This window comes from Oryzias melastigma, linkage group LG7, assembly GCF_002922805.2.
Source record: "Oryzias melastigma strain HK-1 linkage group LG7, ASM292280v2, whole genome shotgun sequence".
Classification (NCBI taxonomy): Eukaryota; Metazoa; Chordata; class Actinopteri; order Beloniformes; family Adrianichthyidae; genus Oryzias; species Oryzias melastigma.
The window spans coordinates 5,306,374-5,326,708 of NC_050518.1; the positions used below are offsets into that span (position 1 = coordinate 5,306,374).

The following is a 20,335-nucleotide window of genomic DNA, read 5'->3' on the forward strand; positions in this document are numbered from 1 at the left end:
AAAATGCCTCTTATTTAAAGTTATGTTTATGCATTGTTTTGCAGATTTTTTTACTACAATATGAATTTTCTAGTTGAAGCTTCTGGAAAATATATGTTTAGAAAGTTTGAGGTTTAATTCCTAGCCTTTGAAGTCCAAATGTGTTTTTTTTCTGGAATTGTTAGTATTATAGATATAAGTTTAGATTTAAACATAATAACAAAAAAATCCACTTTAAACAAATGGGACAAAATTAGACCAAATGTTAGGTTCTTTGTTTTGATCTGAGTCATTATCCCCCAAAAAGTAAATAAAAAAATCAAGAGGTTTTTGTTTTCTATCCTTTGACCTGGTTTTAAAAGAACGATTTCAAACAAAGACAAACATTGAATAATAGAGGATGAGCTTCAGTGAAGTGGACCTCAACATGAGATCAGTTCATGATAGTGGTTTAGAGATCAAATCAGGATGTGGTCCAATTATTTTAGAAGATAAAACTCAACACTGACAGCCTGGGGTGGTGGTTTTATGCCGTGTTTCCTCTCATGAATTGGCTGGAAAAAAAATAATTTGTCTGAAATAAACCTGCCCTCCTCTGTGGCAGTCAAAAGCAAGCGAGCATCTGATGGTCTCACGCTGACCTTTACAAAGACCCAAAATCTTTATTAAAAACGGAACGAAATTTATAGCTAATGTTGACTGAACTAAGCCCACCGACCTGCTCAATTTCAGTCCCATTATTAAAGAAAAATTAGGTAGCATGTATCCACACACTAGAAGCAACTCAGCTTTCTTTAAAATGATAATAAATCAAATTAATAAAAAAAAATATTTTGAAAAGCTGGGCTCTATTTCTGAATTCAAAGATTTAATGATTTAAACTTTCTTTTCTAGGTATTTTTTTAGATTTAACACTCCTTTATTATAAGGTATAAGATAACATCCATCTCTGTTTGTGTCTATTAGCCTATCATCAGCATCTTCAAGCTACATTAAAAGCTGCACAAGCTGATAGAAAAAGGATGGGTTTTTATTACGCGTTAAATGCTCAATTTTGTAATTTGCATTTAATTACACAGACACGGATACAACCGCTACGTAGCCCCATGTGACAGATGATAAATTAATAGCTTATGTACTTGATATACTTGAACGTAAATCATTGTTTTTTATCTATTTTAATTTGTCATCATTGTAGAGGAGGATGAACCAATCAATCTGTGTCGTACACAGTCGCTGGGGGACTATTTGAACGCACAGCCCCAGAATACTGAGCAAGCAGAACTGGTGACAGCTTTCTTCAGCGCATTAGTCAGTCAGCAAGTATCTTTTTAACACGGAGTGATAACCCTAAACTCCAATATATATGTCTATGATTATGAGCCAGATGTGCAAGGAAAGGTAGTGTATAATCCCTTGTTTCTAATAATATACACTTGACTTACACTCGTCTTTATTACTCCATCTTCACGATAAGGAAAGTATTTTATTGCATGACCATCTTGGGTTACTTGGGTTTCCACCAGTTATTGAAATGAATGATAGTGAGCTTCAGAGAACAATATGAATCAATGCTTTCCTCCTAAAGAAAATCCATAAAAAATCTAATAACAGCAGACAATGAATAAATTACTCCTGAATTAATCATAACTGACAGTAAATCTAAAAAATGGTTTCCACAGAGTAACATTAGTTAGGACAGTTTTTAATACATTGCTAAATTATTATCAATCTAAAAAAAAATCTCCAATCCTTTTAATTCTTGTAATGAATTAAACCATTGTTTTGGCATTCAAAGGTGAAAAATGAATAATATTGCAATAAACTGTTGTTGGTTTTGAACTAACGCATACAAATATTTTTGATTTAACCTTTTAACACTAGAGGTCCAGTGTTTATGTTCTTTGATGTACTGTAACTTTTCAAGCGTAAATCATTTAGAGTCTGCTGGAATTACGTTGATTGTGTTACCGGTTAAAAAGTTGCAGTATGTTAAAGATTTTGTGTATAAGAGTCACCGGCAGGTGTTAAAGAGTTACACAATGTTATACACCTTTCAGCGTATCCCTTCAGGGGTCGCCACAGCAATTTGGCTTTTACTGCTTCGCACAGACATAGATAATTTTCACCGGTTGCCCTTCTTGACACAGCTCTGTATTTTATCCGGGCTAGGGACAGGCACAGTGAGACCAGGGTTTGGGCCTTTTTGTGGCTACATAGTTGGGCAGTAAGGATCTTGCCCTAAGACCCACACTGATTGTAGCTCATTGCACACCCTGGAGCAAAACGACTGACCGCATTTGACCAACTCAACTATCCAATAGGGTACTTTAAATTTTGTATGTGTTCTCAGCATCTCTTTTTGTGACATTTTCTCCTAACATAGAGCAAATGTTCAAAAGAAAAAGTTTGCTGTAAATCTAGAGTTACTGACTTGCTATTTTTTAATAAACACATTGCTGAACTTCCAAAAGAAAAAAAAAATCTAGTTGGATTTTGGTGCTGAAGTACAAGAAAGTTTTACGAAAAGAGATGGAGGTTCAGTATGTGTGATCTTCTAAATTGTTTTCACATTGGTAAAGTCCCAAATAATTGGATTGAATGTCAAGGTAATGCTTATAAATATTTACCTTTGGTTTGTTTTGACACATGAGAAATTTAGGAGCAAAACTAAAACACAACAGATGTTCCTATGAGGACGATATCACTCAAAATGAGTTGTGAATACAAAGAGGGAAACGCACTAAGAAAACCAGCTGGTTCTGATAATCGTACTTAACAAAAGAACTTGCATTTCGTCACCACATTAGCTTTGGCCTGTTATCTTCTCAACCCTTATCTCTTTGACTAAGGTTCCACTCCATGTTCCGGTGAGACAGCAGAGATTCAGTTATGTTTGGAGCAAACTTCTGTTACCTGTAGACGAGTGCCGGTTGTCCTTCGGCCTCACAGCTGAACACAACCTCCTTGCGACTCTCCCCAGGTTGAATGGGGAACACCACACTGCCTGGCTGTTTGGTGAAGATGAGTTTTGTGGCGACTCCACTTCCTGGTAAAGAACCAACAATCTGAATCAGCTTTAGTGTTCTGGCAAGTTCATTTTTTGTTAACAAGTACAGTAGATAATGCAAAAGCAGGCCCTTTAGAAATAACTCAAAAATTATTGTCAGAAATTAAATTCTTTAGACAAGCAAAAAAAAAAAAAAAAAAAAAAAGTTGTCAATGGGGTAAGAAAAAAACGGTCTTACCAAATTTTATCTTTTTAATTTAAAAAAATCTAGTTGCAGAGATCATTTTGCTATTAAAAACGTCTTCTTGATAGGATTATTTTTCTTGCAAGACAGAAAATAAGACAAATTTTTTCTCTTAAGATTCAGTTTTTGCAGACGTGTAAGAAAGTACAAAGTTAGAAAAGTGCAAAACCTAGGAAAAAATAAAAATGCACATTTCTGTTAAGAAAAATTATTAACACTTTAAGCTAAATAATTGAAATAAATAATGACAATAGCTTTTTCTAAGTTCAAGTGTTTGAAACCTTTGTTGTTATTGTTATACACATTATTTCCCAAATATTATTTAGTGAAAAAATAGATAAATGGCCACAATATGTTTAAATTCCCGCAAGACATAACAATAATATAATTGAGTTTTCTTTACGAACAAACTATCAAAAATAAACCTAATGCCATTTATTTTGTGGATTATTATAAAGGCAGACTAATAAATGCATGAACACATACAGAGTAAAATGCCCCATGGGGCAGTCCACAGCTCCACACAATCATCCTTTCTCTCTGAGATAGCAGGTGAATTCATTTATGCTGTTAGAAAGCATTTTTATCTCAGAACGAGCACAGAAATAGTAATTTTCAGCCCGTAGGTAGAGTAAGCAGTTTGTATGAGAGGCATCATTTTCAAATTTGTGGAGTTCAAGGAGTACCGATTTATCCCCAAGAATACAATAACTCCAAAAAAGGACAGAGCACTTTGACGAGAAGCGTTTTATAATGATTACTCCTCATCACAAGGATAAGTCTGAGAGAAATTTACACAAAATGAAAGACAGCCCACTGATTATAATTTTTGTTACACGAAATGTGTCCCTTGAAGCAGCACTAGGATGATTGATCACCAGAAGACAATTCTTGTACGGTTCATATGAAAACTTGCTGTGCAAAGATAATGAATGCTGTGGATAATGTGACACAAGTCACTGCACCACTTTAAACCTATTAATTCTGTGGTGGAGTCAACATTTATTTGCAGCAGAAGTCTTTGATTCATCTGCTTAATAGATTATGGCCAAATCAGACATCTCAGGTGAGCAAATGCAGGCATATTAGCTGATATGAACCTGATCCGTGAGTTCAGTTCTTGTGATCAGTTTAACAAAATAAGCTCTCGAGTCATATTTTTAACCTGAAAAAATTACTCACGCAAACAACATGAATTATTTCTGTGTGAACTGAAAATAACAATGAATCACGCCTGCTCAATACTGATTTGACGCAATCTAGTGTCTGTTTCCCTCTGATAAAATCAATAATGTTGCAAACCAGCCCTATTCCAAAACCCCCTTTATGAATGATTGCATTGAAACCAGCATAAGACCAGCTGCAGCACCTTTTCATAGTTATGGCAGTATGGAATGGCCTGATATTTCACAGTACCATGGCAACTTGTAATGAATGGAGAATAGTGAGAAAAGATTTAGCTCAGGGGTTTGTGCCCTCGGCTCGCTTCAAACTGATGCAAACTCTTTGAAAATCTTTCACTGCTCTTGCAGATGTGAAAGTATAAATTGGTTACAACAAAGAGCAAAAGTCATGCTCGTCTATGTTACATCAATCTTGGTATTTTCCATTTACCTAGTAAAAACTTAAGTAGAATAGTCATAACATGGTTTTAAGCAATTACATTTTTTTTCTATAACACTCGTAATGCATAACATTACAACTCTTACCCTCATAAAGCAATACATAATACTGGAAAGACATCTAAGAGGGAAAAAAAAAGAATAATGGATGCATTAAACACAGGGAATACCTCCTGGATTGTATACATTGATTTGAGTGCATTTGCAATTCTAGCAAGCTAGAAGCTTGTTACAAAGAACTGACTAAAAAAAAATAAACTGCATCCACTGCTGTTATTATGGTTTCACTCCTAAGCAGCATAGCGGATACCTCAAATTTTTTACTAGGTGGACACTAAAGCTTCATTTCCACTGGGTATGGACTAATAATCAATGCTGAACATTTTTGGAAAACACACATCAGACGTATAAGAATGGAAAATCTCAAAAGATCTTTCAATATGAAATAAAGGTTCAGTATTTTGAGTGTTTAAACAGTACCGAACTGTACCTCTAGGGGTCCCCCATCGGTTGTAAGAAGAATGAAGCGGTTAAGGTGGAGCTGCTGTAGCCACCCATCGATTGGCAGAAAGTGATGATGACATAAGAAAACGTCAAAATAGCGCTATTATGCTAAATGTTCCAACTTTTTTGTAAGCACTTGGGTTTTAGCATTTTTTTGTGTACTCTTTTGGTCACGAGTCTACATTGAAAATGCCTGCAAACAACAGCAAGGCCAGGTCTGTGCTCAAACTGCAAACATTCCTTGTTGCTGGATGACCTCCACTGCTGTTGCTTTTCTAGTCATCACACTAAAATGAAGCAATGACACGCTTGCGGTTTATAGCTGGCATAAGCCGTACCATACCACTACTGGACCCGACCGGACCGGTCAGTGGAAACTGGGCTTAAGACAACCACCCCTGCTGTGTGTGATAACACCCACCAGTTAGCTGCTTGCTGGGTTTATGAAAAGATTTTATGCTAAAGATTTTTAGCATAAATGATCTATATTATTCCCTGCAAAAAAATTGTTAAACTAAAATCATGTTATAATCTGGGGTTCAGGTGAAAAAGAGTTGGACAATGTTTACTGTGAAAATATAACATATTAGGTTGATATTTAGTATAAAAAAAAAAACAACATTCAAACTGACAGACAACACACAGAAAACACAGAGAGAATCCTCAGCTCAGAAGAGCTGACAACATCAGGAATAAATGTCAGATCAATTTACATGTGCAAAAACCCTGTAAAAAGAAAAGTTCTGTGTAGTAGCTGACTGCAAAACACAGCAGACAAGAGATGGGGGTCATTATCAAAGAGTATTAAAAAAATATAGATGCTGCCTGTATCTGTCCCCTGCTGCCAGATGTTTTCCTCAGCTCTTTTGACAACACAAGACTCGGTGAAGCCAGCAGAAGTCAGAGGGAGCTGTTTTAGGGTCTGAAATAAAAACTAATCTCAAATTCAATACTAGCTGACAGCAAATGAATTCCTCCAGCTTACCTCAGCATGAATAGACAGGCACATGGGGAGTCAAGTATGGGGGAGGTATCGGCCATTTGCAAGGCTCAAAATCCATTCGTTTCAGCCCAGGGTTTTATGCATCAAATAAAAAAAATAAAGAAAAACTCAATCTTGCTTTTTAGAGCATCTTCCCATCTGTCAAGGGCGATAAGGTGCACCTTTAAGGTCTCCCATTCAGGTGCAACAGAGCACATGGAAGGTTTGGGTTATTTTTTTAACAAAACCACAGGTGTCATTGTATCTCATCAAATACTTGAAATAAAGGTGGATGAACAATAACTGTGAGTTGTTTGAGTTGATCTAAGGAAAAAATATAAGAAATCACTGCTAAAGGCTACTTACATTGATATAAAAAAGTACAGTAGATGCATAACATTTGGACATAAAAAGTAATTGGGAATTTTAAAATATTACTTAATTAAGTGGCATTATGGTGAAGCAACAAGTCATTTCCTCAACTTTTGAGCTCCAACTAAACATCAGAAAATTTCAAAAGGCAAGTTTTAATTAAATGTAAATTACAGTGAGAGTAAGAGTATGGATGGGCTGATATCGATAACCGATATTTACCCTGCAACTGTGGTCGATAGTCGATATTTGCTGATACCAATATTTAAGTGTCTAGAATAATACAAATTTTAGATTTGCCTTTTGTCTCTTTATTAGAAATGCATAACTTTCTTGTACTTGACATTTTTGAAGATAAGGCAAGGGATCTCATGAGAACAAGTATCACTTTAAAACTTTGAAAGTATAACTGAAAACATTCTCATTGTCTAGATATAATTGTAAACCACAAGCTTCTTATTGCCAAAGATCTATTAGGAATGACATGTATGCCAAACAAAATTCAAATGTACCTGAAAGCATTCAGAACAATTACTGTGGACATACATTAAGCTTCCCAGTGCCAAGGATCTTTTAGAAGCAAATACACACTTCAAAAATAAAGTCCATCTGCAAACAGTCTGAACAAAATCTGTGATTTTTTTTCATACAGATAAAGTCAAATTGTGCAAATATTGGCACTGATATATCGCCAATTTAACTGTAAAAAGTTCAGGTCCAAAACTGTTTCCAGATTAAATCCACCAGGTGTGAAACAAATGGAGTCCATATTCCGGTAGATGCAGGAAATATTATTCCCCTCCTGAATCAGCAAGTTATCATATAAGTTACTAAGAATAACTTTTGTGTGATATAATGCAAATTCTCTCTAACAGCTGGTGAAGCCGCAGAGGTTCAAGACTGTATTGATATGAACATTGAACTTCAGTGTACACTTTGGGAGTATGCACTTATGTTTATGTTTACAAGTGTACAATGTGACACAAATTCACACCTATGAAGTTATGGGAGCATTGCAGCACCAGGTTGTTTTACACTTTTATTCAGAAGTGTAAATTCATTTGGAAGTTGTTTGAAGTGTGCTGGAATTAATTTATGCTTTTGTTAATTGTGTAAAACATGTGTTTTGTGTCATAATTTGTATAACATTTCTCTAACTCATGAATTTATTTTTTTTGTTCTCCATGGACCAGCAGTCAGTAAAGTAATTGGTAAATGCGCACTGATCATATCAATGGCACTATCTTCTTTTATTTTCCAATCAATTAATGACTATCTTAAATAGGTTTTTCAAACCTATTTATTCTTATTTTTATTTTGTTGTAATTTTCTCTTTGTTTCTAGTGCTTGAAATAAACCAATAAACTTATCTTTCTTAAACTCACAAGCTCACTTTAACTGGAAAAATAGAGCCTCAATCTAATTTTAGAGTTGCATCAGTACAAGTCAGTCAGACATGTAAGACATGCGTTTGATCGTAGATTGATTAAACCAGAAATTAGTTCTTTGGAAACTAGTGCTTTAACTTACTGCTGATTTTTGAACAAATTAAGGGCAAAGTTTTAGACACCTAAATTAATTTAAATCCATCCATCCATCCATCCATCCATTTTCTTGACCGCTTCCTCCCTTTCGGGGTCGCGGGGGTGCCGGAGCCTATCCCGGCTACTGAAGGGCGAAGGCGGGGTACACCCTGGACAGGTCGCCAGTCTGTCGCAGGGCCTCAATCATACACCCATTCACTCTCACAGTCACACCTAGGGGCAATTCAGAGTCACCAATTAACCTATGAAGCATGTTTTTGGACAGTGGGAGGAAGCCGGAGTCCCCGGTGAAAACCCACGCATGCACGGGGAGAACATGCAAACTCCACACAGAAAGGTCCCAGCCGGGAGTCGAACCGGGGCCTTCTCGCTGTGAGGCAAGAGCGCTAACCACTGCGCCACCGTGCAGCCCTTAATTTAAATCATAAAGATCTTTTTTTTTGTCTTTTTTTTTACTTTAGGATAGTAAAATCTATAATTTTCATCAATGCTTGTAGTCACAATCCTTGTCAATGTCTATACAATTTCATTTTCATCTTGGGTGCTTCTGTGCTTTCTTCTAACTATTCAACTTAGAAATGTTGTAAATTCTATGTTTTCAGGGAAAAGCAACATTCTTGAATTAAGTTATTTGCAGTTTTTTAAAGAGTTGTGCAGTTATAAATGTTCTGAGACTCAGCATTGAAAATAAGAGTAAAAAAAATTCCCTCTGCAAAAAAAAAAAAAGTCTGCAAATTTTGAATCAAGGATGATCATGTTTTATCAAGAGAGTATAAATTGTAAAGTAAACATTGCTTTCATGAAACAAATACTGTCATTCTTGAGCTCAAAGCTGTCATCAACACAAAGGTGAGCTGTCTCTATGGGGTAAAGAACATCCATTCTTACCTTTTTGCTCTCCCACTCAACTCACTTATTCAGAAATGGAGCACAAGCCACTGCCTCAGGTCGTTCAGACTCTCAGAGTGGAATTGGGGAAAAGGTGGTTAACTTCAAATGAACTCACTTTGGGAATGACTTCCTCTCAGCATCACAGTTCTCCCACAAAACCAAGTTCTTACTACTTTGGGGGAGAAAAGAAATCACCTGTGTTTGGGTAAATAATCTACCAGGAATAAATTACCAAACTGAGTTAACAGTCACAGCTGTGGATAACTTCATAATGTTGCTGGATTGAACATTTTTTATTCAGAAAATTGTTGTTTTCTACCTCCTTAAAGACCTACTCCTAAAAAATGTGTTTTTAACATGTTCTTGTGGACTTTTCCTAATGATGGAAGACATATATATACAAAAAAGAGCTTAAAATTGCATTTCTGAGTATTTCTTTATTCAAATCGATGTGAATTGGGAGTAGACAAAAAATACAGCTTGAAAAAAAGCATTTGTTGCATAGAAAATACACAAGGCGGGTCACAAGCTCTATGCTCTGCTCCATTCTGATGCACCACTTGTAGACAAATAGATTCATGTATGTCTTTGTTTTCCTCATCTGAACTGACATCTAATGTTGAGCTGGGACTGTAGAGAGACTGTAAGCTAGTAGGAGAGCGTGTAAACAGAGTTCTAAGTAAAAAGAGGTGGGGGGGGTCTCTGTGTCAACAGTCAAAGATGAATTTCTATCGAACTACTGCCGGTCTCCAGAAACTATGTCCTAGAGCAGGGGTATTCAAGTCCAGGCCTCGAGGGCCGGTGTCCTACATGTTTTCCAACCAACCTTCCATTGAAGCTCCTTATTGGCTGCTAATTTCCAGGATCAGGTATGTTTAGCCAATAAGGAGCTTCAATGGAAGGTTGGTTGGAAAACATGTAGGACACCGGCCCTCGAGGCCTGGACTTGAATACCCCTGTCCTAGAGAATGACAGGTTTTATGATTCTGGTTATAAACTCAATAATTAAAGTCCCACTGGGAATGTTTTTTAAAATAGCTCAAAAGATGATTGGGGTGAGAAAAATACTATAATTGGAGTATCTTTAAGAATTTAATCCTTTGGTAGATGACATTTGAAAGGTTCTTTTGGGAAGAAAATGCTATTCAGAACTGTATACATAGCAGGATTTTGATGGGATCTAAATTACTGAAGACTAAAACACCAATAAGGATTTTACATGGATAATTCTGTCACTGTTTTCCTCTTTTTAAAATGCTTTGTATCTTTTCTCTGTAGCAGAGTTCTGCTTAAAGAAACACTGAGCTGCTTTTAGAGATAATGGTAGCAGAAGTGGGATTTTAAAGTATAATTACACTTAACTGAAGTTGATGCTGACATGACATACGATAAATGCAACAAGTATATAAGGAGTTTGTTGATTTTTTTTTTTTTTGATAAGAAAAAAAGTAAATGTTTATTTAGCTTTCTACAGACAGCTCCACTGAAACAAGAATCTTTCTGTTTAGATGTTTAAACCTTTAATGGTGTTCAAAGCCTTTTGTGTAGAGATTTAACAAATTATGTTTAGCGTTTTTATGCATTTGTTATTAAAAGGAAAATGCCTAACAAATCAATAAGAAATCTATTTATAGGTGTTTTAGAATAACAGCATGGTGCATTTTCTTCTATTCTAATACAAATCTTCTGTAATAAAATAACTACAGGAAACAAGTTTTTTATTTTAAGAAAAATGTCTTAAGTAGGTCACATTGTGTGTAGTTACAGAGCATATTCAAATCCCAAGGTTAGAGAAAGGATTTAGTGATAAGTGATGCTAATTGCTATGTACGCAAATTTAGGTGCCAACAGCATGTTGGCTCCTTTAAAAAGCAAGTGAACCACCAAGTACACACAGCAACACTCACAAGCCCACAGTGCTACGCACACTTTCTCATTATTCCGGTCTCAGCTGTAAGGAGGGGCTGCTGATTTTGAGCAAGGCAACATGAAAGATTAGTCATTCCTCAAGATACTGCGCTCATGCAACAAAGCCTTTATTCATCTTGCTCACGGCTGCAGACTCTGACATTCTAATGAAAACTTGTATTTAACCCTTAGCATTCTCTATGGGAGAGAAATTGGGTCTCTCATTAAAAGCAAGATCAATGATTACAAGGGTTTTTTGTACTACTACCAGTACAACCTCAATTTGGAAAACAATTGAGGCATGTTTTAAATTAAATGACTGCACTTTCAGCTTCTACAAGATAGTGGTTGCCTTCCAGAGATGGAAACCCGCCTCATTCTCTTCTAATACGATGTTAGGCACAAACCAAACAATAATTTGCTTGAGCTGCAAATTAAAACCTGACATCTTAAGCTTTTCTTTACATTATAAAACGTGTATAATATTATGAACACACTTTACCAAAACACTTTTTTTCATCTGAACATTAGACAAATCTAATTTGAACACAGCCAAAAAAATAGACCCCACAAGTCAACGTATAAAGGTAGAGAGGGCTTACCTGTCAGATGCAGCACCAATGACAGCAGCACTACAAGTTTCCATAGCAACTCCATTTTAATGGTCTTAGGTCAGGAAATGTTCAATTCCAGATGCAGGTGCAAGGAATGTTGGCGTTGACCCTTCCAGCAGTTTTACTGTTATTCTGTCATATAAAAAGAAAGAGAAGGACGTGCACTAAGTGATCAGCTTTCACATGGAAGAGGGACTATTCATGTTGCAAACTAATTATGTGACAGAAATGACAAAGATTTGCTGAAACACCCCCAAAATAGGAAAAAGTTTAAGACAAAGCATTTTATCTTTACATAAAAGGCCAACATAACGCTTTTTTATATACTTTGTACCACTGTGGAGGTATAAGAAGCAACATATTTAAGGTTTCCTAATACGAGGATCAAAAAAGGATTCTAGAGAAATATAAAGGGATTGCTTCCTTGTGCTCAGACCTGCTGAGACAAAAAAAAAAAAAAAAAAATGCAGACTGGTTGTCAAACACATCCACACTATTTAATAAAGCACAATCCTGGCACCTTGAATTTGTCTGAGCTTGGGGTATTACATATTTTTGACATAAAAAAGCTGACTCTACACTGTGCAAAATCATTTTCTCCCCTCCTGGAGACTCACAATTGATTTTCTCAAACCGTCATTTATCACTCCATCCTTTTCACATAAATAGGGTCGCAAGAAGATTTACCCCTTTTGATATAAGGTAGCGTGTTTATTCGCCTAAACGCTCACGTTTGAAATGATGCTTGTGAAGTATTCCTGATAAGGCAGATGCAAACATTTGCTTTTGCAAGTTTAGTTATGGAGCGAAAAAGGAGAGGGGAGAAAAAAGGAAATTAGGTATGTCTTTGCTTAAACTAACTCCTTGGTAGATTAAACTGATGGTGCAGATTGCTGTGACTGCACACCATCAGCACGCCTAAAACGAACGAGAGGAAAAATTAACAAGAACACGGCGTCTAGTCTGTCGTGATGAAAGTGCCAAAGAAACAGAGACAACTGAAAGATTATGCTTTCATACTTTCTCAGTTATCTGTACACCTCCTATCTTTGCACCACTGAAAGCACTGACAGAGCATACTGATGCGTGTGTGAATACATCAACTGCATCCTTGACATGTTTGCCTATGCCACTCTCCCTTCTGACAGTACAACTGCATTAAAGCCAGGAACTTTTTGCCTTCAAATCCCGCTGTAGCAAATACATTTTCAGTGCCATTGTATTAAACACCCACTCCAATGAAAATGGTGTTATTGGTGTTTTTAACAGGTTCTTGTGGCATTTCCCTAATGATGGAAGACATATTTAAAAAATTAAACTTAAAAGTGCATGGCTGACTATTTTTGGCTCACAGCCAGTAATCCCATCTATGTTGCGGGATATGAGGAAAACATTCAATGTATGACCTTACTGATAAAATATTGCAATGAGGACATGACCTAAATGAACACAAGCACTGAAAAAACACTTTTATTTAACTAAAAGTCGGCATAAGTTAAATTAAACTCCAAATGACCCATGTCTACATTGGAGATGGGCATCTAAAATAAAAGGACTCTATTAGACCGGTCAACAACGTGAAGGGATCCATTTGATTTGTCAAATGTGTAAAGAGATGTATATGATTTGTTGAATACTTCAAGCTGTGATGAGATTGTTTTAGTATGTGTGTATACATTTAAGGCAGGAGTCTACAACTTGAGGCTCTGGAGCCACATGTGGCTCTTTTATCCCTCCATTGTGGCTTTTCAGCTTCAAAGAAAAATGTAAACAATTTTTGTAAATGGGTTTATTCGTTAAATGTCTTAAATTTGTAAAGTAACATTTTTTGTACTACAACATCACTGTACTACTCCTTCAAAATGCCCCAAAATTATATTGTAAGTTCATTTTTTTTGTCATTATTTGAATAAATGTAAAGATCCCTCTGATATTCTACTGCACAACAGTTTAGTTGCTAGGTCCTAATGTATAGGATTAACATTTTACTAATAGATTTTTTTAATCTACTTCCTTCGAAGCAAATCTGATGCAGCTGATGGATTTAACAGGTAGTGTAGTGTTGTCAAAATAAAAAGTTAAATTAAACAAAAAAATAATAATTTTGTAATTGCTTAGTTCAATGCAACATTTTATAAAAGAATGTCTTAATGGTCACAAAAAAATATTTTTTCTAAACAGTGAAGTGGAATTTTGCGGCTCTCGCTGGGTTTGAAATGGCAAATGGCTCTTTTAGTGTTAAAGGTTGCAGACTCCTGATTTAAGGTAACGATTAGCCACAGGTTTTGCCCTCTTTTGTGGTATGTGTATTGCATAGGAATATCACAAAATCAATACATTTTCAAATTATTGTGCAGATATAGTCCTGTCTACAACTCAAAGAAGAAATTCTAATGAACTACAGCCGATATACTAAATTAAGCTTTTTATACTTTTATATTGTGTTACATGAAGGTTTTTGTAATACTTTTATATTTTGCTACACTTTAATACCTTGTTATTAACAAATTGTTACATTAACCCACATGGAGCTCCAGGCCAGTTGAAGCCATTTACGGAACGTTTTAAGGACCTAATCAGTACTTTCCCACCAAAAAAACAAAGCCATAAATTATCTTGCTGCCAGGAGCAGGAACATGGGACACTGACCACTCAACTCAAGCCGTAGGTTTGGTGAAGATGACCATTTAAGTTATTAAAGACCATGGGAGAGGGGATTCTTCTGTCCTGACAAACATTGGCCTGAAGCCAAACATGACCCACCTCGAGGACTATATTTGTGGAGTCCATTTTACAAGGTTTTGTCTTTCGTGACACCTTCCCCAATGCAGGGGAAGGTGTTCAAATGTTCTTTCATGCTTCAGCTCTGAAATGACGGAGATCTGGAGTGCTCTATACAAGTCTGATGCAAATTTTTGTTAAAAGGAATAAATTCCAATTGAAGTTTTTGGACACTTTCGTCCTTGTCAAGAGGTTAGCAGGTATAACGTCACACCGCTCTGCAGAAGCTATGTCCTAAAAAACAATTAGATTTTCGCTAAATACAGAATAATTATAATTCATAAACCACTGGGAACACTTTACCAAATCTTAAAAAAGAGAAGTGCGAAATCTCTAGTTAGCTGACAAAACAGAAGCAGTAAAGACTTTCCTTCCAAACTCAAATGTTAAATTAAACAAATTAGTTCTGCTATTGTGGGTAACATTGATAGGCATTGTAATTTAAGTTTTAATTTGACTCTACAAAAACATTCCAATTAAAACTCTGTCGAACAACTGAGCTAAATGTGCTACAAATATAGAGTAAAGATGCTACTTACCTCAGGAAACAATTTAAACTGTATGAATTTGCAACAGTTATGAAATAGATTTTCTGCACCTGTTTTGTAAGACACATAAATGCTTCACAGTCACGATATTTAACAGTAACATCAGGCTTTCTGTGATGTCTCACTCCATCTTAGGACTTGATTCAGGAAAAAACTGCTGTCTGCTGCCCTCTAACAACAATCTATTGATCTCTATTATTCTGTACGCCCTGGGACACAAGACATGAGACAACGGGGTGAAGTGTGGGGGTGGGTAGATCTAAAAGAAATCCTTCTGATCTGAAGAAGCTCAGCAGTTGGATGACGGCAAAGAGAAAAGGAGTGTCCATAACACCATCACTGATCCTTTTCAATACAAATTAATTACCCTTGCAGCCCTAAGTGGTCGTGACTAGACCGATAGCTTACTTTAATCATAAATTGATTGTCTTATTTCTTTCCCCAATGCAGGGGAAGGTCTTCAAATGTTCTTTCATGCATCAGCTCTGAAATGACGGTCCGAACCAGAACATTTCCAACCCCAATTTGCACAAATTTGACTGCAAATGCTTTTAATTGTTGAAATATGGATATTGCAACAAAGTCACAGAGTTAGTAATATTTTAATGCAGAGAAAAGCTTAATGGTGTGTAGATATTGAATTTTTAAAAATCGTTTTGACTTTTGAGGAAATGCAGCTGCTTTCAATGAAATTTCAGGTCAGTTCATGAAAAATAAACCACTCTGGCAGACTTCAGTGTCCTCAAGAGTGAGACCTCTTGCCGCCGCTTCCTTTGACAACACCAGCTGGAGATGATAAAACACAGATTGTAGTTCAGTCAGCTACACAAGCTGACACTTACGACAGCTGATTTGACCCTCACTTCTACACCACATCTTTCAGAGGCCATCAATTTTTCAGGACTCGAAAATGTATTAATAGAAGGGCGCTCCAGGTTCTTTTCATTGGACAGTCCAGAAGATGGTCAAGTTTGCATTAAATTGTACGAGTGGGACACAGTCACACCCCACAATGTTTAAATCATGAAAGAGGCCAGACTGTCGCACTCTGCCTAACCAGACTAGAACAAGAAAACGGCATACAGTGCCACGTCTTTTATCACCTGAGCAGAGACTTGGCTTGATCTACAGAGCAGTTGGATCTGTGTTTCCTTCATGTGTGGCTCATCTCACAACTCTAAGTGCCTCTGGTCATTCAAAATTTATTTCTCGGTGATGCTTGAGCTGGCATGAGTTGGGGTAAACGTGGAATTCCTTCCTGCTTCGGCATCTACATTAACCGCACACATGAATCAATGATTCACTGCAAGAGGAGAGATAATGAAGTCCTAATTAAAGGCAGTTTATTACACATTTATAGGTTTGCTACCACTATATGTTCAGTTGTTAATTTATTTATCTTATAAAGACGTAGTCATACGTTAGTTTGACAATAACTCTTTACTGCAAGCTTGGAGAAAATATTCAGTTTTATTTTGTCAAGTCTACTTTTGTGGCTTCCTGTGCATCTTTATAAATAAATTAATTTTAATTAATAGTTTAAATATGTCTTATCTCTTTCTGGTTCCTAATAACTTGTGTTAACTAAATCTACAAGTTCAAAACTTTCTTGAACTGAACTTGCCCACATGTATATTGGATGTGTAAAGTTTGTCGTTTTCACCAGTGGAACACCATCAAAGTTAAGGCTACTCCCCAGTGAAGGGTCTGATCCTCATATAGTGGCACAAGACAAAGAGACTAATAGTGTTTTGATCAGAGCACAAAAGCCACAGGCATGACATAAAACATGGCAGTGTCTTCTCTTCTGCAGCCCACACAGGGAGAGCTTCACTAAAGCACTTGACAGCGTCAAGAGGAACAGTGTACGTCGTCCTAGATATTAACCCCTTTGATTAAGATCATCTGCAGTAAATCACTGTCAATTACAGCGTGAGATGTTCAAACCTCTATATTTTAATAATTAATATTACTTTGTATTGTTTGAAAAAACATTAAGCTACTTTGTCCTATAGTTCATGCTGGCTCCCAAACAACTTTCTTTTTTAGATCATCAGGGATGTGTTAGAATTCAGCTACACATTTGAATTTTTCATATTTTAGATTCCTCTGAGGACATTCATGGTTTTGAGCCAATCCCTACCATAACCCAAAATTGAGAAATTATGTCTATGACGCTATGGCGCAATTTGAATAAGGAAAATCTACCTAACAGGTAGGTTGTTAAATCAGTCTATAGATCATTATTGATTTAGACTTCACTTTGAACCAATAGCTAAATAGCCAACCTACAGTATCTTCTCAGCCAATCACAATCATTTTGCCTTTAGAGTTCCACTAATCAGATTTGAATTTGTTGTAAAGAATATACCAGTGGTCTTTTGATGATGATTGTGCTGTTTTTTGGCAAAAAAGACAAACAAAAAAAATGTTATTTTCTAGGAAAACATTTGTGTTGTGTTTGTGCTGTTGGCAGAAGTTAGCCTCCTGTGATATCTAGGGGTGTAATGGGTCACAAAACTCACAGTTCAGATCGTGTCACGGTTTTAGGGTCATGGTTCAGATCATATTTTGGATTCGTAAAAAGTAAAAAAAAAAACTGCAAAAAACAACATGATAAAAGCTAAATCAATTTTTGGAAACGCTCCAAAACTTATATTTAATAAAACATATAGCGTACTTCACACACACAATAGGCTATTTACAGTATAAATGTAACATCAAAACATTAGCTCATTGAGGCCTATTTACTAAAACAAAGCATCTTAAAACTCTGAACACAAACAAAATGCTAAAATGTGTTGTTTCTGATTGCATTTACATGTCTTAAACCAAATTTACAAAAACTGAAAGAATAGAATGGTTAAAAATACTGTTGAAAATATCAAATCTATCTGGAGTTCCCCTTAAAATACAAATGTAACTCCTCTCTGGGTCTTTAAACTCATGAATGGTGTTCTAACGGTTCGCCACCACACCTCCACCCAGTTCTGCACCAGGAGTGATGCTTTCGAATGGTATGGCATCTCACCCCCATCAGCGTCTAGGCTCTGGGGTATACATCTATGGTCTGACTTCATCCCAAGCACACATGACGTCATCAGCCCAAAGCATAAACTGCCAAAGATTATGGACTTATTTCATGCACATTTTGCCGTGGCACAAATAAATTCACGGCCATTCCTAATATCTCTCCTCACTGAAATGCATGATTAAGCCAGAATCATCACACCAAAACTAACAGATTCAACCATATTCATGTCTTTTGGGAGATGCAGAATGAGTGGTGGGGAAAATATCCTTGTTACAATCCCAATTTATCTGATTCTCCTAGTTTTCCAGAAGTTTCAATAAAGCTCTAAACAGTTTGAAATAATATTTTATCTCTTTAAAATTCAAGGCTTTCTAGAAGACAAAGGTAAATCTTTCCTGTAGGCTGCCTAAAGTTTATCATTTTTTCATTTCAGAGATCCGCACAGCTGGAAACTGCTCTTCACATAAAAACAAAAGTAACCACAAGACATCCGAAACTAACAATAAAAACACCTTTCCATTGTACATGGTTTAAAAGTTACAAATGGGAAGCTAATGACAGTTTGTTTTAGTTTAGGAGGTGTCAGTTTACTTCAGATGAGCATCTTCCCATCTCTGCAGAAAATGACACATCCTCACCCTCTGCACAGGTTTTCCTCTTCTCAACTAGATACTCTTTCTTGATGGTGATGACAAACTCCATGTTCAATATTTGCCTCTTTCTCAATGACATCATCAGAAACCTGCCTGGATCTCTATCTCTACCCTAACCTGTTGGAACAATTCTAATATCTTTGTTAAGTTTTTTTTTTTTTTTTAAATCTTGATCTATTCAGTTGTTTTGTTGTAAATGTTAACATTTGTGTAGGCTAGTGCTCTGGTCAAAATTGACTCATTGGTTGGGTCAATTTTGACCCGAAAACAATGTAAGGGTTAACCAAGGGGTAAAGCAAAACAAACTGAAGAGTAACCATCCTTTTTTATTTTTATTTTTTTATGTATTTATTTATTTATTTTTTTGACTACATGATTAAAAGCTCCCTATCAAACAAATGGATACTTGATTTTATATGAATTACTTTCAACAAATCAAAAGTACTTTGGGAAATCTGAACAAATCAAGCTGGGTACAGCCCAAAAAACAACAGAAGAAAAAAAAATCAGACTGAACAGAACCCTTTGTTGATTCATGGGAAGAATGAAGATAAAACACATTGGAATACATGCTTGTATGTTTTTTGGGAGGATATTTACCTGGTGGCCCTTCATCCGTCGCGTTCTAACATGTGTCCCTGTGAATATATCCATGTTCCATATCGCCTCCTCTTGTTTCTTCAGCTCCCATCAGTCGAGGACGACGCTGAAGTTTGTCTCCTCCAAGTGTGAAAAAAGCAGCTCTTTGGTCCCAACTCTCTTCCCGCTTTACCTCCTCATGCAGGCGCGCGCGCGCCCTCCATCCCTATTCGCGGTCTTTTCGGAGTCCAAACTGCTTTTTCTTCAGCCCGTACCTCCACCCTTCAGGCGCACTGGTGGAGCTCTGCTCTGCTCTGCTCAGCTCAGCTCAGCTCAGAACGGCACGGCACGGTGGTCCTGCTCGTACCGCCGGCAGGCGGACATAAACACAATGACGCTCAGTGACGGCTCCGGCTGCACCCGCAGCTTTACGCCGCACCGCAGTAAGATTCCTCAGTCATTTTAGACGCGGGAAGTGTTGCGTTTTGACTGAGCTCTCCTCTCAACCCGACAGTCCGTAGTGGTCCAGACCGACAGCGGAAGTGGCACGTGAAACATAAAGGTGGAATAATTAGATGGCATCCTCTAAATGTTGCTTATATCTACGCTTTTTATTTATTTTTCATATTCAACGTTTAGGGGTTTGTTAGCTTTTAAAATGTTGGATCTATTTTATTTATTAAATCATTAGGTAGCCTATCAAAACAACTTGTTTAAAACAATCCTTTAATCATTGTATCTCGCAGGTGTAAAAAAAACAACTATTTGGATGATTAAACTGTTAAAAAGTAGTTTAATTTAATTAGTAAAGATCCACTCTGATGAAAATTGTGTTTTAGGTGTTTTCAGCATGTTCTTGTGTATTTTTTCTGGTGAAGGAGGACATGCATAGAAAATTTTGATTAAAATCATTCTTCTGTTTTGTTTTTTATTTATTAATTATTATTTTTTATTTTTTTTACCAAATTTCTTTTAATCAGGAGCAGAAGAAAAAATGCGGCTAAAAGCTTAAATTTGTGAGGTAGAAGCAACAATCTAATGCGTCCAATCGTAGATGACAAGATCCATGT

The 20,335-nt window shown here is 36.4% G+C and overlaps 1 protein-coding gene across 1 annotated transcript in view; it reads right to left on the reverse strand.

The window, feature by feature from the left end:
• LOC112159454 (contactin-4) overlaps window positions 1-19,815 on the reverse strand; it is an 86,389-nt gene extending 66,574 nt beyond the window's left edge. Inside the window, exons 1-3 of the mRNA XM_024293513.2 lie at window positions 19,287-19,815; window positions 11,659-11,802; window positions 2,896-3,028 (exon numbers count right to left, since the gene is read on the reverse strand). Of these exons, the coding sequence (XP_024149281.1) occupies window positions 2,896-3,028; window positions 11,659-11,713 (188 nt within the window). The 5' untranslated portion in view covers window positions 11,714-11,802; window positions 19,287-19,815. The remainder of the gene's footprint in view (window positions 1-2,895; window positions 3,029-11,658; window positions 11,803-19,286) is intronic.
• Between the last annotated feature and the right edge of the window lie 520 nt (window positions 19,816-20,335).